Source organism: Anopheles marshallii, chromosome X (genome assembly GCF_943734725.1).
Source record: "Anopheles marshallii chromosome X, idAnoMarsDA_429_01, whole genome shotgun sequence".
Lineage (NCBI taxonomy): Eukaryota > Metazoa > Arthropoda > Insecta > Diptera > Culicidae > Anopheles > Anopheles marshallii.
Genome location: NC_071325.1, coordinates 6,607,494 through 6,631,785, shown reverse-complemented (window position 1 = coordinate 6,631,785; position 24,292 = coordinate 6,607,494). Strand labels below are relative to the sequence as shown.

Here is a 24,292-nt window from a genome sequence, read left to right as displayed (position 1 = left end):
TAATCTCGCAGCAAATGGCCTCTCCGTCCTCTGTGGCATTCAAAACGCTTGATTTATTAGGCGTACAATGGCAATACCCTAGCATCCGTACAAGCCGGACATTAGGGAGGAGAATCGGTTAAATAATGTTAGGTTTAAAAGGGTTTCCCATTAGAATAATTATGTTTCAATATTAGATATTATTTATTTTATTTTTTTGAGCTAAAACATCACATTGGGGTATAAAGTATGTAATACGGGATAATTTCATCGCACGTACAAATAATTTGGGACAATCTTTTCAACCGCCTAAATTGCCCTAATGTGACGTTCACTGCAACGAGAACCGCAGAAGAGAGAAAGAGAGCCTGACAACGCCACACGAGAGAATGCGACCGAGCGCATCTCCAGCGGCTCTCAAAACCGCCGTTTTTCTCTCTGCTTCTAAATACGGCCCTAACCTAACCAGTGATCGAATTCGAAACGGCATGATATGATGGCCAGCAGCAGCAGCGGAGCCATATCAACATTACACGCACGCACTCACCATCCGGCACGCGCGTGTGTGTGTGTGTGTGCGTGCTAAAAAGTAAGGCTATCGGTTCGGTTGGCACAGACCGATGCAAGAGGGGAACAGGCCTGCGAGTGTGCGACTGGCATGGTTTGGTTGCGGCACGGATGTGCCGTGCTTAGTCTTCGTGCTGCCCTGCACCGTGATTGCCGCATACGCGCGCAATCCGCTCGTATTTAAAGCGTTGTGTGGACAACACGGCAGAAACAAGCAAAAAAAACGAAGCAACAAAACATACGCAACATTTTGCACAACTTGTCGCTCAACTGCTTCAACTGTACGGCTTCGAGGGAAAAGATTTTACACTGGTTTGGGACCGGTGCTGCTAACATAGCAAGCTGTGTGTTGTTTGTTATTTGTGTTTTTACTCAACCAAAAGGACTCAAGCAGGGATATAACTTTGAAAAAATAAGTCATCGCAGCAATCAACTTAGCCAAGCGCTTCAATCCACAAGCAACATCCCAGTCGTGAGTACGCACGCTTAGTGTGTTGCCGCTCGTCAGGAAGGAACTTTCGCAAACAGCTCGGTTCTGTTCCCGGATGCGTGCCAAAATAACGCAGGAAAATTACAAGCACGGTATTGTTCATCGATTGTGAAGGATCCCTTGTGTTCGCAAACGGAGCAGGCGCTGCATTTCAACGCTAGAGAGCAGAGAGTGTACACAGTGCCCGTGCTGGAGAGCTACACATTGCACAACGTGCCAAACGGAGAGATTGTGTGTGAGAAACTTAGTGGGTGTGTGAGTGAGAAAGACAGAGAGTAAAGGGATAAGCCAGTGCCCGAGAATGTTACGGCGAACGGGTGACTACACCAACGGTGGGCGCACGGACGTCCAACAGCTGTCACTGGTCGTCCGGGAGCAGTCGGTCATCGAAGGAGCCACCGAGATACTGAAGGTTATCAGACCGGACTGGTGTCGCGACAGCGTGCGCTTTAAGGTCAGTGGAGAGTATGTGGAGCTCCACTGCTTCACTAATGCAGCCCCGCCTTCATCCGTCTGTTAAGATCTGTGATTCGACTAAAGATTCATTAGACCTTGCTCTAAAATCCATCACCTCTGGGACAAAACCACCATGATTACCATCTGCTTTCGAAAGCATCTCGGATAGTTGAAGATGTTGCTATACAATATTATTCAACCGTCTCGACAATTAACACTTTCACACGGTATCGATAATGTGTGAATTAGTTTTGCAAACAACGAACAAAGACACGTCACTCTCTGACTCTTTTATTGGAGAGCGTTCGTCCCCTGCTACAGACAGTGCCTTGGCACTTGTTCTGACACATTGTACACCTTGCGCCCGTTACGTTTCAATGCAGCGCGGAATGTACGTACACCATCACGTTCAGCTTCGGCATCATTAGAAGCCCCATTATTACCTCATCTAACGTCTAGCAGACTAATGAGTCATTACACTAGCACTAGCTTATCAGCTACCTGTACGTATTTGGCCTGTAGAATGCTCTCACGGCACGTCTACCTGTGTGTTCCCGGTTTGAAAACCCACCTGCGGCGACCGTGTCGTTTATCGTCAGTGTACAAGTACGCTTTAATCAACCTAACGCAGATACCGGCGAAGAATTCGTGCTCTGGCACATTGATGATGCTGGTGATAGCTCGGAACAGCCCACATCTGTCACTCTCGTGCTGACCCGTCCGATAATGACAATAATGGTGATAATAAACCTTAATATGCTCAAGTAGAACCTACTCCTCCTGATAAGCCTGTGCAGTATCTCTCTGCTATGGTTGATTTCCAGCAGAGGGAGCGAATTGAAAAGTACATCCAATAAAATCTGGGGTGATTTAGTCATTATGTAATGTTTTCTTCACTCTTAACTTCAGACGTAGACTTCGGACCTGACCCCTCCATGATCTTGCCTGCCTGAATCTGAATTTGCATAACTAACTGGCTTCTTCCTTTTGCAGCTCTTCACCGATGGTATCACCAACAAGTTGGTCGGATGTTTCAAACAACCAAAGGAAAGCGATGATAGCAACGGTACACCCGAACCAGAGGATGTCGTGCTGATCCGGGTGTATGGTAATAAGACGGATCTGCTAATCGACCGATCGAAGGAGAAGGAAAACATTCAACTATTGCATCGTTATGGTTACGCACCAGCCCTATACGCCACCTTTGCCAATGGGCTCGCGTACGAGTATGTACCGGGTGTGACGCTAACACCGGACACATGTCAGGCCGATGCCGTTTGGCCACTCGTTGCCCGCCGGATGGCCCAAATGCACAAGGTCCAACCGGATGACCGATCCACCGCAAACGTACCCGCCCTCCCGTCCAAGATCGACCAGTTCCTACGGCTCGTCCCAAAGCGCTTCACTGACCCGGTGAAAGACGAACGGTAAGGCATGTTAGATGATTTCCCGAAACAATATACATCTTAAACAAGAGCACCTTCTTTCTAGCGTGTGGAAGGTATTTCCCAGTGTTTCGGAACTGTGCGTTGAGTTTAATGTGCTGTACGCACGATTACTCGAAACGGACAGCCCGGTCGTCTTTTGCCACAACGATCTACTGCTCGGGAACGTGATCTACGACGAGGTGCGTTCGCGCGTCACCTTCATCGACTACGAGTATGCGGCTCCGAACCATCAAGCGTTTGACATTGGCAATCACTTTACCGAGTTTGCCGGCATCGATGACATCGACTATGGGCGTTACCCAACCCAAGACTTTCAACGGCGCTGGTTGCGCGTCTACCTCCGGGAGTATCTCGGTGAATCGATGCCAGTAACAGACAGCGACGTACAGCGGCTATACGTGCAGGTGAACCAGTACGCACTCGCATCACACTTCTTCTGGGCAATATGGGCCCTCATACAGGCGGAACACTCAACCATCGATTTCGACTTCATTCAGTAAGTCCCCACCCGTCAACCCGACCATTCCGTACCCGGTAGTACTATCACGTTTACCTGCTACTTACTTTACAGGTTCGGTGCTACGCGATTCCTCGAGTATCGCCGACGGAAAGAGGAGTTCTTAGCGCTTCGTTGCAACAACTAAACCAAACCGTTCGTTGCGGATCCTGGAAGATCTTGTGGATATTACTGCACATACACACACCGAACATAACAGAGACAGCAGGCTGTCTTTAGATAGGTTCGCGTCATCTCGTCACGTTCTATACATGGACACCACCATTCCCTTACCCGTGGAGCCTCACCACCAGCCAGGAGTTTCCACCATTCCCAACTCTCTTGGACACTGCTGCTTTTATCACCTAACAATATTCTGCTGTTTTAATTCTCCGGGAGACTCCTAACTTTAAATTCTCGCACAGATACTCGGTGTCTAGTGGAAATGTAACAGTGAGTAGGCTTATGGGAAACTAATCTAATGGTGCTAATAATGATGCGAAATGGAAAACACTCGAAAAGACTCACTGCATAATTCCATACCATACCGCTGGCTGTTTTATTGAGTACCATACCGCTGGCTGTTTTCATTCCAAGCTGTGGGTGCCGTTTGGTGCAGTAAGTCAGTTCAAAATTGTAGCAAAAGGGGGGGAAAAAACAACACACTATAAAACCTACCGACCTGGATAGGTGTGTCATTAGGATCTTGTTCTTTGTTTTTACTACGTGCATAAGAAGCAATAAATAAGATAATTAAACACTAACGGAAACGGTGATATTGTTCAGTTGTAATTCCACCTTCATTCAATTACAGCATCCAACAGTCAGGTGTAAACGAACCCCTCTGGAGCCTTATATGAAGCCTTGTGAGGGCCATAACACCAAGAAAGACGTTACATTCCTGTGCACATGCTCGGATCTTGCGTTATACCAGTTTGTGATTATGGTTGTGGTTGCGATATGCATTTTTCTTTTAAGAAAATCTCTAATTCATTCTTTGACACATTTAGTCTGTTTCCTACATCCTTTGAAACTCCTGTTTAAACTAAGATGAAATGTGACAAAATACTACACGGAGTCATTTTACATGTTTACCCAAATAAACACACACAGATTTATCGTGCGAATATACACACACTAACACATAGATGTCCATATACCTGCCCAACCTGTTTCCAGCCCCATCGCGGTACCTGCCAGCAAGGACTTTTGCTCACAGTTTTGTTCGTTCAAAAGTGTTCTACCGGAACCGGCCGCTCGGGTGCTATGAGTTGGGCTGCGTACGGACGAAAAACGCACGCAACCGTTCGGGGGAAAAACCGTCATGCGGCGGGGAAATCCAACACGTTCGGGTCAAACTCGGTCAAACGTTCGGCTTATACCAGGACGTGCTATAGGAAGCAGTGGTCGCATATAGATTTGTGGTGGTATATTTTATAAAATCGACACTTGTAACGTCAAACGGATGTTGCAACAGCATTTGAAAGCGTTTAACGCCCATACGTCAGTAAGCTCATGAGGTGGCAAACGCCTGTAAGTATGCTATTATTGTTATATATGATTTTTTCAGACTCCATAGACTTTAAAGGACTTATAGCTACATCATGTGACTAGATGATGCACAAACACACATTGCACAATTGCTTCGGGCATTTAGACCACATGGCGAGTCGGGGTGGGTATTTCAATTGAGACAAATTCCTTCCAGTAAACCATCATCAGCTGTAATGAATTTAGAACCATTTTTTATTCGTATACTCAAAAATGCTTTGGAATTATCGAACCTAGAGTTCCAGATCCAGTACGCAGCCGTCAAATTTTGAAATGACAGTTGGAGAAGGTTTAAATAAAGCGTTATCAGGCTAGTAGTAACGGCTAGTCTAGAAACGTTCATCAGCTACATTATAGCAAAAAAATGTCTTTTTTACAATTGGCTTACAGCTATCATTATTGTTTTCATTATCATTATGAAAAATATATGAAATCGAACGTATGTTGTACGTCAACTTAAAACTGTCTTTCTTTAAAGAGTTTTTTATTTCAAAAACACAATTCAGTGATTACTTATTGCGTACCGAAGATGCAAATCTTCACCGGGTTGTGACATTTGTGCAATAATATGTGAAAATTAGCCTGTTTTAAACAACCTAACACCCTCCGATCTTCACAGACACACCTACACCCACACAAGTTACATTAACATTCCCAATTCTTCCCGAGCCACCATCATCGATTGATAAATGGTGGTGAATACAACAGCGCAAAAAAGAACACCCCCACCCTCCTCCCCATTCTGGGGCGCATGCGCGAACCAACATTGCCTCCTCCTTAAACAAAAAAAAAAACATGAAAAACGACGAACGGCGAAAAGGATATACTGTTACTGCTTCTGCATCAAACGGAACCTGGCGCGCTCGGTTCAAGGGTTTGATGCTGTTTTTCATTCCAAACCAATTTCGCCTTCCCGACGGTACGGTTCGGCAGCGGTGTCCGGTGTCCGACTCAGTGCCCAAAGTGTGCCCCTCAAAGGAAACAAACACAACAAACAACAACAAAATAAACAGATTTAACAAACGAAAAGAGAAACGAAAACCAGTGCAAGGAAAAACCCCCATCCAGCGCGGTGCAAGTAGAGGAAAAGCATAGTAAAACTGTGCTTTAAGGAAAAGTCGCAAAAAACAGGGAACAGAAGAAGAAGAAGAAGAGGGAGAAAAGGTTGTAAACCCCTCTTACATCATCTCAACTATACTAACCGGAAAGGAAGGAGAAAAACAAGAAGAAACATTTAAAAGAATCACAGAAGAAGAAAAAAACCCACAACCACGAACAAAAAGGCAAGAAAACGAAGCAGCGAAAAAATGAACACGCAGAAAAATTGCTTTTGTACAAAAGGGAAAAAAAACAATTATTTGCACTACTTTTGTTTTTTTTTACCTTCCCTTCTCTCGCTCTAACGTTCGTGTGAAAGTGCTGCAGTGTGTGATAAAGAAAAAATCATTCATTCATACAGCCCCACCCTTTTCGTTCGTCCTTTCGTTCGCCGCCACCCCCTCCTTCTCCACCCACACATTTGCCATGCCTCTGTGCACGTACGTGCACATACCGATGCGGACGCATTTCACGAATTTTCTTCATTTTCCTTTCTCCCCTTAGTGCGCAAGGTGGAAAAAAAGTGCTACTAATGCTGCACAGGTGTGCGTAGCACTAGTGTGTGACATTCAGTGTGTGTGTGTGTATTTGGGTGCGTAACGGTGCGTGAATTCGTGTTGTATCGAAATTGACTGTGCGTGCGTGCGTTATATCTCGTGTCGCCCGTATCTGCGTGCGTGAAAAGTAGGCTGCTCATTTTCACCTTCTCGCCTCCCTCCCACCCCCGCTCCAACAACACTTCCACCATTCATCTTTTCTCTTTGGTGTGTGCACACTCGCGCACTCGCAGGTAAACGCGCATACAAACACACACAGCGCGACTCGTCACCGTCATCACACGATCAGTCGCTCGCTGGAGAGCGCGAGCACGGGAGCGAACGGTCGCTGGAAGCGAAAGCGAGAAAGGTGCTGCTGGTGTGTGCCCCCAAAAACCCGTACCGCTCTAACATCTAACGCTGTGCTACCAGCCTGAGGGGGGGCTGTCACCATGCGCCATGATGGAGAAAGCGAAACAGCATAACGCATTGCTCACCTGCCGAGCAGACTAACAAGAGAGAAAACCTCCCCACCCCCGCCCTAACGATAAGCGAGCGACAGAGTGAGAGCGAATAGGTGCGCGCGCAGGTGAAGGTGAAAAAGAGAGGCCACCTTTCGCCCGCACACGTACCCAAGTCCGCAGCCGACCGACAGAAGGAACGCAACGCATTATAGCGCGCATTATCAAACACTCTCTTTCTCTCTCGTTCTCTCATACACAAACACACATCTAGCGCCATATATTCGTTGGTTGGAACGAGCGAGTACACGGCGAGCGTGTGAGTGCGCGCGCGCGCTCTCGCACATCGCTTGCGCGAGCGAGAGCGGTACCCTTTATTGCTGCACGGGGGTGAAAGAACAAAAACCAAACCCTAGAGAGAGAGAGCGAACAGTGATGGCGTACGCAGTAGCAGCGGCAGTATCACCCGACCAGTATTAGTGCACCGCACGGTCCGTGAAAGCAACACACTGGCAAGGCAGCGCTGAAGCGCAACGCACACGGGGTTTTTTTTCCGACACGCGGGGAGTTTTTTTTCGTTGCGAAAAACGCGACCCGTTTTTTTGTTTTCCTCTGTTTGCGTACTTCCTTTATCAAAAACGCGCCGGGACATGTAAACAGTGCCTATCAGTGCTTCCGGTGTTGTGAAACGGCGCGGGTGTGTGCGTGTGTGCGCGCACGGTGGTACGCAAAACACACGCAGCGATAATCTACCACGACGCCCAAGCGCGCCCTCCCTTCAAAAGCGGTTAACTGGGTCGCCACCGCCGTGTGTTTATAAGGCGAGATTAAAAGGCGCGCTCGGAGGGAAGACAAGAGGGGGAAAAGCACACCAAAGTCCCCAACAAAACAAAAAAAAAAACAAACACGTAACGATGTACTTTGCGAGGCCAACGATTGATTGCTCGAACAAGAAGAACAGCTGGTTTCGCCCATTTTCGATGCGCTGATCGCGACGGCTGCCGAGTTCGATTAGAGCACACTACACACCACACACACACACACTTCACACTTTCACACATACACACCACCCACACTCGGCTACACCCCGTATCTACGACATCTCCTTCCTACAGTCACACAAAACACACACACACTTACACGCTCGCAACACACCTCGCCACCTACGAAAAACCAATTACCCCCAGAGAGGCTTGTGAACTTTTTGGCGAAATTGTCCGTATTTTCCTACCGCAAAACATACGTGGATCGGGAAGGAAGAGTGAGAAGTGAGGAGAACCCTTGCTTCAACCCTTTTACCGCACAACATCGCCTTCCCTTCTATACGCTTTACGAGACAACAAAGCCCCCTCAACCCTATCCTCCACAAGCGGAAGGTTGTAGGACAAACAACCCCAGAACCCCAACGCAGAAAAACGCCCGACAAAAACAAAAACCCCCCAGAAGCCAACAACAGCAACAGACAGACACATACTAAAGAAAAACCGTCGATCAACTTCTCCCGCCCCGTCCCGCTCCGGTAGGCAGCTCACCCGTCAGCCACCAAGATTTCCCATTCGGTGTTCATCTTCAAATCACACACCTTAAAACACACGCCCGACGCACGCACGCACGCACTCTCGACAACGGTGACGCACCCGCGGGTGTGTGTGTTTGTAAGTCGGGGGGGGCGGAGGCGGCATTGAAACGGAAAGGCGGGAAAGATGAAGAAATTCACCTTCAAGGGCGTTTTGGACGGGTTTCGGTCGTCGGTCAACCAGCAGACACCGGCGGGTGGTGGTGCGGCCAAAATCTGCATCGAGCAGGAGATACAGGAAACGCTCCGTACGGAACACTTTCAGCTGAAAAAGGTAAATCCCTAACACCCTTTAGCCTGTTTTGCTGTATTCAATTTTGATTTCTATCGTACGGCGACACTGGAAACGGAATTGTGTTCTAATACCCGAAATTGATTAGTTTTTTTGTTTGTGATATTTGGGCTTTCCAAGAAGGGGCAAGAGAAAAAGTACAATAGCCTAAAAGGTGTGGAGCGTCATTTGGGTGTGGTGGGTCATTTATTTTTTTGCTTCTTTTGAGTGTGTGCGGGTGCTAGAAGAGATTTGTGGGGTGATGCTGCTTTTGAGGGCGGTCAAAAATCCCACCCCCCCCCCTCTTCCCCCAGTCACACATACGCGGTGTATGTGTGATACATTCCTGTGTGCATCTTGACGCGTCGACTTGCCGCACCCGGCTGCTAACGTCATTTAAAACTGCGCATTCACTCACGTACAGCGCCTGATGTGGGGCGGGCGCGACGTATTCTTCCTTTCTGTCCCCATGATGTCATCCTAGCAAATCCGAAATAGCGACAAGCGATAGAGGGCGACAGGTAGCGTGAAGAAACAAGCCGGAACCGTAATGGTGGTGCAACATTTTCGCAATCAAACAAAGAGAACCGTCGTCTTCTTCTACAAGCAAACAAACGCAGCCTCGCACAGCAGCTGGAACAACACACATCTATCAAACGAAAGGCGAGCTCTCTTGTATGTTCCCTCACTACGATCGGTTTTTTCTTGTTTTAGCTGTGCGACTTATTGATTTCCTTCTCCCGCCCACCCCCTTTGGACGGATAGTATACAGCTTTGGGGACGAAAATCCCCGGAACCCTCGGAAAACCTCGGGCATATGCTGGAGCTAACATTGACAACGGCAATCATCCTGTTTTTGTTCACGAAACCGACGATGCAATTGTCTGAACGACTTTCATCGTGCATCCGTTGCATGATGCCGGACAAGCCTTAAAACCCATGAGCGCGGAATACTACAGAGAAAAAAACTGCATCTCTATTCCATTACGGATCGATATTTTTCCTTACGGATGAAAGGAAGGTGTAAAGGGGTAGGGGGAGACGGAGGAAACGCGACTCCCACCCTCATATTGTCCATCCAAACCTGATGCTACCAACACACGCAGCATCTGGCGGTATAGAAGTTGGGGCTGAGGTATTCTGTGACAAATTCCGATACATTTTCTCATCAATAGCTCGATGAGACCGTTCGGTTTACTGTTCGGATTCCGGCTGCTAAAGGTGGAGAATTGTTGGGAAACAATTCTTTTGCCACATTCGGTTATTTTTTGTAGACAATTGGCAGTGTGTGTTTTATCGGAATGGAGAGAAAATCTGTTTTTTCCATGTGAATCTGCTTCATCATCGACAATTATAAGACATACGCAGATCCTTGCAGCCGCACGAATGCGCATGTCCGTTACCTCTGGTGGTGTTCACTTCTACAGCACTACCCAAGAACGGCAATTCTGGCAGCGAAAAAGAGAGAGGGAGAAATGGAGTGTACCGTGTGTGGGTGGACAGGATTTAATTTTATTATTATTGCTTTCTCTTCCCACCTTCCCGCGAAATGCAGCCCCCGCCAGTGGGTTTTATGTGAATATATATTATGTGGGTAACGGCAGGGAAATTCTGTACGCGTGTACACCCTTTAATCGACCAGTTCAGATTGGCGGAAAACAGCCAGCGTTTGTTTTATTTGGTATGTTACTGTGTTTGCAAGCCATATCATAAGACACACGCGGCTATTTTCCCCAATCAAGCACCATCCGGCGAAGGTCATCATAATACATCATCCACATTGAGCTGAACGAGAAGGCGTTTTGCTTCGACATATGGTATAGGAACAGTTTCATCGGTGGTACTCTGCAGGCCTGGGAATGATTCAAGTGCACATTACACACAATAATCCTTGTCCGTCCCTTATGAGGCAAGAGCAAGCAATAGAGCGGAAAAGAGCAGACTATCTAGCAGGGTCCTAGTTGTTATCCGCAAAATTAAGTTCCCTTTTGCACTCCGCCGGCTACCATTCATCCTCAACCTGCCCAGAAAATGGCGAGTCCACCCCCAACCCCGGTTATGCGATGGCGAACATAAAATCGATAGCCTGACTGATGATGGGGCACAGCACGATCACACCGAGAAAATTTTGTCCACGGTCATGTGAGCAGCATCCCCCCCACCTCATACTTATCAACACCGCTGTATGCCGTCCCTTCGGTTTCCCCTGTTGATGCACCGTTGGACATTTTGTTTTTCCTACCCCAACAACGGTGCGAATCAATAATTCTTGCAGTTTTTTTTTTGTTTGCGTGCCAGGCTAGGACCGTGCGAGTTGCGCTTTCCCGTTGCTGCCTCGCCCCCGGCCTGGGTTGGAGCAGGACCCAATTTTCCAGCAGCCTCGCGCACTGCGCAGATGTGCTTTTGAACTCTCCCGCTCGGGTGGAGTGGGAGTAGTGTGAGGGAGGAGAGCAAGTAAGGAGGGGAAGAAAATGTCCCCCTACCCCTCGCTACCCGGTTCAGGTTACTGTTACCACCCGGAGTAGCTCCCCTTTTATATCATGAGTGTGCGCACAAGATATGCACCGTTTTATGCCCGAACCCATGTGGTGTATTTTTGCTAGCTATCATTTACTTTATTTATAAAAGTATAAAACGTTTAATGATGGAAGTTTGTACACCAGATACGAAGTATAAGCCATGTACTTCACGGAGCTATTAGGTTAAAATCGTTCGAAATTGCGATCCTTATCGAAACGGTACCTTGGGAAGGGGGCGTTGGAATGCCTGTATATTATGATAATCAATAGTTGACATATTAAGATAATAGATAGCAGGTAATAGCTATAATATTTGTTGGCTATCATCATCCCCCCGTACCCATTGCGCTGAACGCTCCGCACGGCGTATATCCGGAAGACTATACTTTTATATTGATTCCATATGGCACCGGTCGGCAGAACTTCTTGCTATAAGCTTTCCAGATATACATGTAAAATTATATGCATCTACACGTACCTGTTCAGTCTATCTCACCACCAGGAACATTTTTTTGTATTCTCTCCTTCTCCTTTCTAATTTTCACCAACAGACCTTTCGCCATGGCTTTCCCTACTCGCCCACGGCGCTGGCCTTCGATCCCGTCCAGCGAATTTTGGCCGTGGGAGACAAGTTTGGCTCCATGCGGCTGTAAGTATAGTGCAACACCACCCCACCCATCAAAACCGCCGATCACTAAGCGAACTCATCGTGTTTTCCAGGTTGGGCAAGTTCGGTGTGGATGCCTGCGTGAAGCATGAGGGTGAATCGGCCTGTGCCGTCAATCTGATCGAGTTCCTGGTAAATGAGGGGTGCCTGGTGACGGCCACCGCCGACGATACGCTGCATCTATGGAATTTCCACACCAAAATCCCGAAGGTGGTGCAGAGCCTGAAGTTCCAGCGGGAAAGGTAACGATCCGAGAGCGTGAGCAGTGTTGGTTGGTCGCAAGGGGGAATTAAGCAGTCCGAGGGAATTTTTTGGTCACTATGTATAGTTACCTCAGTGTAGTGTAGTTACCAAGTCTAAAGCTTGCGAAGCACAAGCAAATTGCACAAAGTACGGCTGCTGTTTGACGGTATTATTGAATGGAAAGTTTGACCAGTTAATGTTCACACCTGGTTGACGCACCTGGTCGATAGAACGAAAAGGAATAAATTCGCAAACATGCTGACTGTAAATCTCCCCTTAAGCGTAACAAAACATCAATGAAAGCACACCTAACGATTTGTTTGATATCCACAGAATATCTCGGCTGCATCTGCCCATCGGTACCAAGTGGCTGTACATTGGAACGGAGAAGGGCAATACGCACATCGTCCACGTCGATTCGTTCACCCTCAGCGGCTACGTTATCAATTGGAACAAAGCTATCGATCCGTAAGGCAATCGCGCGTAGTCGTATATGGCATGATCCCTTAGCCGCTAACGCTGTATGCTTATGTTTTGTTTTCGTTCTAGCATTCGCAAGACGCACCCTGGCGCAGTGGTTCACCTGTCCGATAATCCGCTGGACGCAAACAAGGTAAGCGGCACCGGGCAGCAAATGGGATGGCGCAGGGCGCTAATTTTACACGTGTGCTAACATTTTGTTGTTATCGTTCTTGCGTTCACCCATCACAGCTGCTAATAGGATTCGAGTCCGGTCAATTAGTGCTGTGGGATATGAGAGGAAAATGTGCGGAATTTCGCTGGCTGTCGCAAGAGCCGCTCAGCTCCTGCTCCTGGCATCACGAAGGGAAACACTTCATAACATCACACACCGACGGTTCTTTATGTACGTGGCCTTTGAAACTTTCACCAAAACCCTTAACTCATAGTTTTCCTCACGGTAAGTAGACCGGGCAAGGGCGGATAATCGCAATATCTTACCGAGCACTCCCTGTAACTGAACCCTCTTTATCTGCAGCTAAAACGAACAAGGAAGGAAAAACGGAAAGCTGTAACTCTATTCAAAAAGTTGAAGTGAAAACGAATAGAATAGGGTAAGGGACACAAAGACAAGGGTTTTAGATTTGGTTTTTACTAATCGACTTCGTTCCCCCTTTCTCTCGCTTCTGATTATATCAACAGAGATCAATTTACCATTTTCTCGGGCGGTCTGCCGACGGAGAAATGCAGTCCCAAGTCGCACTGCATCACCGTCATGGTGCAGGGCAAATCGACGACCGTCCTGGAGATGGAGCACAGCGTAGTCGACTTTGTGACCATGTGCGAGAGTCCGTGGGTCAGCGGTACGCCTAATTTCCCCAACGCTAAGCATCATTGAACCTTAACTGAATGCACCCGTTTTTTTTTTTGTTTAACAATACCAAATCCCAGACCTGCAAGAACCGTACGCCGTGGCGGTACTGCTGCAGAATGACCTCGTACTGATCGACCTGCTGACGCCCGGCTATCCCACGTTCGAGTCGCCTTATTCGATGGACCTGCACGAGTCGCAGATCACCTGCTGTACCTACCTGGCCGACTGTCCGTCCGATCTGGTGCCCGCGTTCTACTCGGTCGGACGGAGCGCGGCCACGAACCGGCGCTCCGGCTACTCCGAGCGCGAGTGGCCGATCAATGGCGGCGAATGGCAGCCGACCTCCTGCAGCTACTCGGAAATCATCCTCACCGGCCACCAGGACGGTTCGATCAAGTTCTGGGACTCCAGTGCCGGTACGCTGCAGGTGCTGTACAAGTTGAAGACGTCGAAGATCTTCGAGAAACCCCGAGTGAGATCGCTGGACAGCGGCGAGGAGGACCCGTTAGCCATCTCAATGCTGTCCTTGTGTGCGGAATCGAGGTGTGTGACTGGTTTTCTTATGTTTATTTCGCTTGTCAAATACATTTCCAAGCTCATTGTTTCTTTTCTAACGCTGCAGAAAGCTTTGTGTTGCCTGCAACTGTGGTTATGTCGTTCTGTTCAAGTTCCGGAGAGCCGAAAGTACCGGGGACATTGTGGTGAGTAATAAGAAACGTGGCTTCCATTTCATGTCGCCGAGTTCATGTGCCGCTTATGTGCTTTATCTCGCCAGGTTTTGGACATTCCGTTCACCATGGAAACTTTTACCGAATTTGAAGGCAGTCCCGAATGTGAGTTCATACCTAAATCACTGCCAAAAACCGTTGACTCAACCGAGAGCGATAAGAAGGTAGGTGCGATTGGTACAAGGGCTCCCGTTCTTTCCCCTCAAACATTAGAACTAGTGTTGGGTGTGAATCTGATTCAGATTCATGAATCTGAATGAATCTTTGAAATTGAATCAATGAATCTGAATCTATTTAAATAATTCTTGCATGCTTTTAGATATTTAAATCATGCAAGATTTATGACCTCCACCATAGAGCTTGTCCTCCCCCCTCCTTTAGTAAGGAATGACTCCTCACTAAAGATTAATGTGAATGATTCATTAAGCATAGTACTAATTAGGTCCTTCAATGCTGATCGTCTCTTTCCCCCTTAACAGAACTGCAGTTTATTGAAGGTGAAAACTGGACCACAGCGAAAACCGCCCGGGTTTCAAGCTCAGCTGGTATGCGTTCCGTCGTGGGCGTGCGGCAGTGTGCAGATAACTGCGCTCACCATCAACTCCAACTACGGACTGTAAGATTCTCGCACCTTTATTCCCAACGACGGGCGGGTTCAACGTATTGTTTTTTTTTTTTCATGTATTACAGTATGGCGTACGGCAACGAGTACGGCTTAACGATAGTGGATATTGTGAAGAAAACGTGCGTGCTAAACCTGTGCACCCAGGAAATCTATGGCGCTCAGGACCCGTACTCGCGGACGCCCCGAAGTCCGAAGCGTTTGGAAAATAGTCAATCGAAGGACGATTCATTGCGTTCCCCTAGTATAGATCAGGTACGAACGGGATATGCCTGTACAACCCGTCAGTCGGACGAAGCTTTCGTTCATTTATTAACCAATCTTCACAGATACGCACACATACATACACACAAACACATAAACGGCAATAGCTCATGTACTATATTCAAATGCATCCAATTCGGTAGTCAGTATGGGAACCATTGTATGTGTGTGTGTGTGTGCGTGTGAGTACGTGTGTATGTACGTGTGTATGCAACGCATTACTTGTACAGATGTGTGTGTGTGTGTGTGTTTTGTTTATCACTTGCGAGGAAGGGAGCAGAGAGTCGAAAGGATAATGATTCGGTACCGTACACACCGGTGTTTACTAACCCACCCTGAAATCCCGTATCTGGAAAGGGATGGGGTGGGGGGGGAGGTCTCCTAATCCGCTACCTTCTCGCATTAGACGGAGCAAGGGTTCTAACACTTACACGCTGGTTGCGCGGCCTGGTACGAACGCATTTCAACCATCTCGTTCATCTCACCCCTTAGCACAGCACGTCTTCACATACACACTCATACCTTCATGTACGTTCGCGGGTGAAGGGAGGAGGAGGAGGAGGAGGAAGGGGGATATGGGGCATGTACAGTAGCAAGCGCGCGGAACGGGTACCCATCACATCGTCCCCTCACAGTGCCATTTTCTTAGTTGATGCTTTGAACGCGGCTGCCCAATAATGTCTAAGAAGCAACGAGAATACGCCTAGCGTACCAGCCTCACACCCACATCACTATCGCCTAGGTTCGTTCATTCTCTAAACCCCCTTATCGGCGTATACATCCGATCGGTCGTATTTAGCTAGTTGTAGGTAGGAGCACTAACCCAAGTATGGCAAGTATGGTAACTTCAAACGGACATCTCTTCTCATTAACGCTCCTAACTAGTGTGGCTGTCTGCAGGCAATAAGCTGCAAACTTCCCGCTAATATCGCTACCGTTTCCAATTATTTGGTGCGTTTATTTTGTAATAGACCTCAACGTAAGGGAGATCATATCAGAAAGGGTATGATCCAGGTAGAGCAAGACACGCAAGTGCTTCAGTTTTGCTGAGGCACTAGGAACTTTACAAACCTTCTTATTGTCGCGGCAATCGTCCAAAACTGTTCTCACGCAATCAAACGTCTAGCGTTGCATGATTCCGGGATGACAATCAAGTAGCGACACATACACCTGCAAAAACTGCGTAAAACAGCACTATCGACTCCGTGACTCGTCCGTCGTATAAAAACACTCATGTGAGGTGTGTGCTCTTCCGCGCCCATACATTGACGGCCGGGGGCAACAGCACGGTCAAAATTTCATTCGGAGAAGACGGAACCACCTGTATACGATGCCTTTTGTAATGCCGATGAGCGATACTGATTGGTGTTCGTCTCCTTCGCCTGCCTTTCACTCTCTCTCTCTCGCGCGCGCTCTGTTCCTGTCTGAACACGACACGTAAATTTGTATAAAAAAAATACTAGAGTGTTGACCAATTGCACTATTGAGGAACCGGAATGTACAGCAGCGGAGCAGTACGTTTAGCGTTGGTCCTGTAATGCGCATACCGTAGTTGTGTTTGTCACATGGCAGTGTCACGCGTGGGCGTCGTGGGCTACTAGAGCGCTCGGTAGTATACACGCACCATTGTATTGGTTTTTTTTTTGCTCCTTATATTTCGTTTTTTTCCCCCTAACTCCAAAACTTAGTCGTGCGTCGTTCGTTTTGTGCCGTGTTCTTGTTTGCGTTTACTCTTTTGTTTTTTCTTTGTGTTGCGAGCCACTAACCCAAATGCTCCCCGTACTCGGCCGTACGTGTGCTCCATTAGCCTATACATATACTACCGAACAAAAACCTTCCATCGTAGTCCAGCCACTAACCTGCCACTAGACCAACTACGGGCGTGGCCAGATGCGCTTTTGGGGGGAAAAAAAAACCGGTAGAAAACCCACTGTTTGTGTGCGTGTGTTGAGCGCTAGACGATATGACGTATGAAGATTACCGAAACAAAGCTATCTGTTTGCCTCCAGGCCGGCCCCGATGAGCCGGCACGACCGGAGCAGGTGGGCGAAACGGTGGGTCCCTCGGTTCCCTGTCCGGCCGTTCCGTCCTCCACCTTCGCTACCTGCGTCCCCAGCACCACCAGCACCGAGAGAAGGGAACCGGCCACTATGCTGGACTGTGATGTGGAGGAGCCACCGCCGGTGGTGGGGGCGTTGGCTGGGGTGCCGGGCCCAGTGCAGATGCAGGCACCACCGGTCGACGAAGCAGCGGCGGCGGCGGCGGCACGACGTGCCAAGAAATCTTTCATTGAATCGCTCCCACTGCCGAAGTGGCTGCGGAGTTTGAGTAAGTACCGTGCCCCGCGGCGGGGGTGTGTATGTTAACCATCTCGGTAAACTATGGTCCACCGTTCCACCGCATACCCCGTCGCGTATATTTCATGTGCATCACCCCATCATCATACCTTTTTAACCTCCCCGAACCCCTCTCACTCCACCATTGTTTTTCCCTTGTCTACTGCTCCGTTCGTACTCTGGGTCTTGGTGTCCTGTTTCCACCTCGATAGTGTCGTGTTCTCGGCTAGCTAGGGCAGTTGTAAGAGCTGAGCTACGGTTCTTCGTACACAGGTACACACCTTCGCATACACGCAAACACAAGAATACACTCACAACTCACGGCGCTGTAAGGGTATCTCTGTCGGTCAGGCATTCCGCACAATCCGGGAGACGTCTACTCTTACCTCGGGACACGGTATCTGTAGTGGTGTCAGTGGTGGTCGCTATCCACCAGGGGGGCTAGTGTGCGTGGCACCTGTCATCAGTTCATCAGTTAATTTGTTTTAGTTTGGTTTGGTGCCACCAAAATGCCTCATATCACGTTCTACTCTCTCTCGTCATCTTAACATCCCTTGCTCTCCCCCCCCCCCCCCACCCCCGCTCCCTCCCTCAACAATACGCTACCTTTACCGGCTTCCCTTGCCTCTATTCCCCAAATATTTCACTCCCACCTCGTACAGATAAATGGGCTCGTCGGTGGTGGCAGTGGCAGCGGTGGTGGTGGAGGAGGCGGTGGCGCCGGCGGCGGTGGCAGCGGCAGTGGTGGCGGCGGTGGCGGCATCGGAAGCGGCACCACGTCCAGCTCCGCGACGACACCGAACGCGGTCAACTCGAACATGCCGCTGTCGATGTACGAGCGAGGCATGAGCATATCAAGTGCCGGAAGTCCGAGCAAGCGCACTGGAGCTGGAAGCGGATCCACGACAATAACGGGTCTGACAGACTCGGTCAGGAAATCACGATCGCAAGGTGCCCATCCAAACTCTTCCACATTTTCGCACACACTTTGTTACGGTTGAGTTTTCTTTGTTTTTTTTTTTATTTGTTGCTGTTGTTGTTCCGTTTGTTGTTGTTGTTGTTTGTTTTTTTTGGTCTTTTCCCTGCTCCTGTTTTCAAATTTCCAAAATTTCACTATTTAAACACGACGTATACACCACAAATTACACCCACTAGCTTTGGTTTTTTTCTTCCCTTGTGCTGCTGCTGCACTACATTTCACCCTTTTCACCATACACCTTCCTAGTTCGTTGCGATTTCTGTAGCGGTATGCCTCATGAATCTTTTCCGAAGAGTCATTCGCAGACATCTTTAGCGAAATCATTCAAGATATGAGTCCACATACGAAGGACTCATTCATCTCCCAAGAAAGATGCATCTTCGAAAGTTAATATTCAAAAATTCATGCATTTCTAAAGAGGCAACGACTGATATATCTGCAAAGATTCATGAATCTTCAACGATTCAATTATCTCCAAAGATACTTTTATCATTAAAAAATCATATATCTGCGAAGAATTTAATAAATAACTCCCTTTTTTTTTATTACGGCATCTCCAAAGGCAACGATTCATGTAGCTCCGAAGATTCATGAATCTTCAACGATTCTTTGATATGAAAAGATTGATGAATCTGCAAAGAGCTTTATAAATAGCTCACAATTCTTCATAATAGAGACCCAGTATCATTCATTCGGCTTAAAGACTCATCTTGATTCATGAAGTTGAATCGCGCCCTCATTGTCACTCCTCTTCAAACAAAATTTGCTTCTCAATACTTTTTTCGTGGAATTCAACTCACGCTGAGATGTCCATGCATTTCCATTTCTTAGCGTCTTTTTAAGATGAGTTCGTATGTTTGTTTGATTGTTTGCTGTCACCAACGCATTCTTCTTCCGGATTTTTTTTTTTGCTATCACAATCGTTTGTTTATGGGTCTTATGTTTTAGATTAGCAGTGTGTTATTTTGTTTCTGTTACGTAAAATTTTTTTCGATCCTCCATTCGTTAATAGATGGTAGTTTTGTTGCGATATAGCAAACTAACTGACCAATTCCAAGCATTCGAACAGTTAATTAGTTGCGTTAGTATGCGCTGGGGAAGATAATTTTGTGATGCGCATTGCATACCTTGTGGCGCATAACAAAATTACCCTCTGGGCGCACTATTTGCCATATCCTTCTTCTCCTCTGCCCATTAGAACTGGTTTTGTTTGGTTTGTTTCTCTCAGCACGCTTACTCCGGGGAAAAGTTTTTAGTCACTCCACCACTCCTACTCCCTACTCTTCTACCCCGTTTTTTTTTTTTATCAATCACCAAATATTTCTTCCCTGTTGGGGACACTATTTGAAAACAAATACTAACGTACGGTAACCCGTATACATCGCGCGCATCTCGGGCGGGTCATTCGGGTTGTGGTTCTGCGCTTCTCTATTCACAGATAAATTGGATAACTCATTCTCGAGATCTCGTTCATCTTCTATGTCAAGCTTAGAAAATAATGCAATGGAGGCTGTGACTTGTTTGGCTTTTGCCGATAGTTATGTAAAAAAAAGCGGTAAGTAAAGCTTTTGTTTTCTGCGACCAAGCTGTTCAGTTCATTGAAGCAAACGATACAATTGTTTGCCTGGGTGTGGTACATTTGTAGATCCCTCAATGGCGTTGCCTACTGCATGGTTAGGAACCAGTTTAGGATCGATCCTAACCATCTCTCTATCCATTCCGGAGAACGATCTGAGAAAAGCGAACGTGGTCCAGTCGGCACCTACCGGTATGTTTGCTCTCATGCATGCTGATTGCATACCTCAAGACGGCGCGGATTAATCACATAATCATACCTTACCTTTGCAGGAGCTATGTTCCGGCTAAAGGGGTCCATCCTTTCGATGTCACTGCTTGACTGTAACGGGGCACTCATTCCGTACTCGTTTGAAAGCTGGCGCGAAGATTCGAAGGACGGCAAAGAAAAGCGGGAAAGTATGTGCAGCCAACGCCCCTGAACCGATCGGCATGCAATCACCTTAACGCTTCTTCCCGTGATCCGTTTCCGCAGGGACGCCAACCAAGACATCATCCACCAAGATGAGCCCTACCAACCCGGACGGTTTGTGCGATCGGCAATTCATTGCGATCGCGAGCGAGAAGCAGGCGGGCGTGTTTGCACTACCCAGCCAAAATTGCGTCTACCGGAAGAAGCTGGTCGATTTCGATTTTATCGTGAAGGCAGAAATCATTAGCATGAAAGGTGAGACTTACTTGCCGGGTAGCGGTAGCAAATTCAGGTTCAGGAATTTTAATGAATCGCTCAAACTATTAAATGACTCTCAAGCACTATTGCCGCTGGAATTTGGCCAATCTTTGAAGATGTTTGTTCTACAGATTCCTAATACCTTCAAAGATACATTTTTCGATAGGTGATTTCTTTAGAAATTTACGAATCTTTTAAGAGTCGACACATGATTGTAATTATTATTCACTGAAGATTCATACGAATGACTCTTCACTGAAGATTGAATGATGTGATGAAACCTCGCCGACTTCAACTCACACACATCTTCATCTACCGTTTTGCAGATAGTGTCTGTCTGATATGCTACGCTTCGAACGGGCATCTGATGGTGTTTACTCTGCCGAGCCTGAAACCGCTGCTCGAAGTTGATTTTCTTCCATTGGCCGATCTAAGGTATGTGGGTGGTGGGGTACCGGCAGCCTGCCACATATAATGCGGTTCGGGTCTCCTTGTCCATGTAACTAACCCCACTAACACACGGGCCGGCACGTGAACCAAGATGGAGCTAATGAACAACACCCCATCATTCATGTCATCTACGCTTACTCCACACTTTTAATTAAACACACACACACATAAAAAACACATCCTTGTGTCCATCTCGTTCCTATTCACGAACAACCCGACACCCGCACGGCACCGTTCAAGCTAAATAACTCGTTCTCTTCACACACAGTTTCCAAACCAAGTGTAAACAGGGCGTGGTGGATCCAATGCTGTCCATTTGGGGGCAACAACTTATAGTCAATGAAGATTCGAATGTGTAAGTGATGCTTTGCCAACGCACGATCCTTGAACTTGAGCTGCGCGCTAAAGGAAAACGGTTAAAACGAAAGTGCGCAGATGGTTTCGTTTGTACGTCGTTTTTCTTCTACGTCGAGTGTTAATGCGATATCGTTTCTTCGACCAGACCATACCACGGGGTTGGGGAGTTTGTTTGTTTTTTTATGGTGGGGGTATATAGTTGGGGTTATGAATGTAAGGTTGGTTTGGAAGGGTGACTCCTTCGTTACGGAGCAGCATCCGCCAAAATGCGTTTGTGTCACACATTACCAGATCTGCTTCATCTATCATCTCAACACGAACAGCATTCCGGCGTACGGTTTGCTAGATATATGTAGAAAAAATAGCATCTGGAACACGAAGGTGTTCCAACTTTAACTAACTCACCCACTTACCCACAGCCACTGTTGTGTACCAGGCCAAACTAAAACTTTTCCTTTGTTTTCCTTCCGCTCTTTTCACCCTCTCCGGCGACACTCGCTCTGTTTTCGCGCCGAAAAAAACCAAACAAAAACCCAACCCCCTCCCCCCGAACACCGAAACGTCCCCCCGTTTTTGTCTCCCGCAGGATTTCACGGACGTTTAGCTTTAGTAACAAGGGCCACGGATTGTATCTAGCCACACCCACCGAAATCCAAAAATTTACCGTTTGCCAAGAATTCAGGTGAGTGTTGAGTGGTTTTCACCTAATGTCTCCTGTTTACTACTGTTATACTGTTTTCTGTTACGCAGCCACCAATACAACAATATGCTTGGCGATCTCTACGTACCTCATGAAATGCCGGAAGCACCGAAGGAAAGCTTCTTTAAAGGACTGTTCGGCGGAGGCATGCGCAACCTCGACCGAGAGGAGCTGTGTAAGTAGCCACCGGGAAGCGTACAATGCGTCATCCAACTATTGCGTAACGCGTGTGGAGTACGTTTTGTTACAGAGAAGAGATGAGAAATTGAACTCCATGACAGACTTCAAAATCTAGAGTGAAGCGAGGACATTCTGAGTCAATTAGTGTCTTCAAGACTTCTATAGCTATGTGTTTGCTATATCAAAGTGTGGTGGTGAAGAACTTCTTGATTTAAGAAGTAGACTAGTGTTGGGTTATTGTGATTCTTTCTAAGACATCTCAAGTACCTTTAACGGGTGATTTGCTCTAATAATTTCGAGATTAATGCAGAGGGACAGTTTGGCGAAGATCACCAACCTTTTTTCTAAGGCGTCTCTGGTAGCTTGCGTAATGCTCGTGGGGAAGATGAAGCGTAAATAATCAATTGTTGCGTTACGTAATAAATGGGATGACTAAAACTACTACCCCTACTACTACTGCTCTCTAGAAATCATCATCATTAATTATTGTGTTCACTTTCAGTTGGTGAATCGAGCGGCAAGGCGAACCGATCGGTGGCGAAACACATTCCCGGGCCGAACGCCAACATCCAGGAGCTGAATGCCCGGACGACCTCGGTAACGTCGGAGATCGGTAAGGCGCACCAGCTGATGCTCGAGCGCGGCGACAAGCTGAGCCAGCTGGAGGAGCGCACCGAGCGGATGGCGAACGAGGCGCAACAGTTCTCCAGTTCCGCCCATCTGCTGATGAACAAGTATAAGGACAAAAAGTGGTACCAGCTGTAAATCACCCCGAGGGTGGTTTTTAACACGGCGTGCGGATGCGAAGGACGCGACGGATCTGCGTTATAATTGTGCGTGTGTGCGCGTGTGCTTCGCTGTGGCGCATGGTTGTGGCCATACGTTTTTTTGTTCAATATGCTGTTACGGAGTGAAAACCCTGCACGCAACCATGCACTACCGACACACACACACACACATATTCACATGTCTACACACATGCGCGCCCACACACGCACAGGAAAAAGAAGAAGACACTTTCAACGCATATGCCGCACACCGGTGGTGAGCTAAAACAGAATGGCCGGTTTTGCTTCGTTCCACACACCTGGCAACCCCTTCATTGCGGAAGGTGTGTTTTGTGAATGGACGGGGACGGGGTGGTACAACATGTTTTTCCACCGGTCAAGAGCGGGGTGGAAATAGAGAAACACGAAGAAAACCAACCAATGTTCCGTGAATCGACGCGAAATGGAAATATAAAAACAACAATGGGACACAGACACACCACCACCACCGCCACCACACCACCAAATTACCCTCTAACCATGCAAGCACACACATGTTACACAAAGCAAAAAATGGAACGGTAAAGCAGCGAGTGGGGAAGGGGGTGGTGGTGCGAAACAATAAAAACAAACAAACAAAAAAGCGAAAAAGCAACAAAAAAAACCACAAGCAGAGCAGGGAGCCCAGGTTACACCGTAGAACATTCTGTTTACTCGTTGAAAATTTTTAGCACATAAGCATTAAAAAGAAACAAAAAAGCTGCTATAAAGCAACAACAACAACAAAACACACAGAGGGGCAGCAAGAAAACAAAAGTGTGTGACTAGAGCAAAGGAAAGAAAAAAAAACCCGATTGGAGCGGCTGATGAATGGCAGCAGCAGCTAAAATGGAAAGCAGCAAACATGTTATATTAAATTATTTTTTAACTCAATAACGAACAAAAGAAGCAAAAAAACATGAGGAGTAAAGAG

General features: G+C 47.4%; 2 protein-coding genes across 2 annotated transcripts; both read left to right on the top strand.

The window, feature by feature from the left end:
• The first annotated feature begins 1,337 nt into the window (after positions 1–1,337).
• Positions 1,338–3,584, top strand: LOC128718268 (ethanolamine kinase). Its single transcript, XM_053811918.1, has 4 exons — positions 1,338–1,490; positions 2,486–2,919; positions 2,984–3,436; positions 3,512–3,584. The coding sequence occupies exons 1-4, from the start codon at positions 1,338–1,340 to the stop codon at positions 3,582–3,584; spliced, it is 1,113 nt and encodes a 370-aa protein (XP_053667893.1).
• Positions 3,585–8,785: 5,201 nt separating this feature from the next.
• On the top strand, positions 8,786–23,317 carry LOC128712578 (syntaxin-binding protein 5). Its single transcript, XM_053807473.1, has 23 exons — positions 8,786–8,932; positions 12,000–12,097; positions 12,169–12,357; positions 12,692–12,826; positions 12,908–12,971; positions 13,070–13,277; positions 13,356–13,431; positions 13,520–13,680; positions 13,769–14,234; positions 14,314–14,392; positions 14,467–14,583; positions 14,899–15,035; positions 15,110–15,296; positions 17,315–17,633; positions 20,059–20,175; positions 20,266–20,388; positions 20,469–20,594; positions 20,671–20,862; positions 21,192–21,300; positions 21,584–21,670; positions 22,259–22,354; positions 22,423–22,547; positions 23,055–23,317. Exons 1-23 carry the CDS (start codon positions 8,786–8,788, stop codon positions 23,315–23,317), a joined length of 3,621 nt encoding a protein of 1,206 aa, XP_053663448.1.
• The last annotated feature ends 975 nt before the right edge of the window (positions 23,318–24,292 follow it).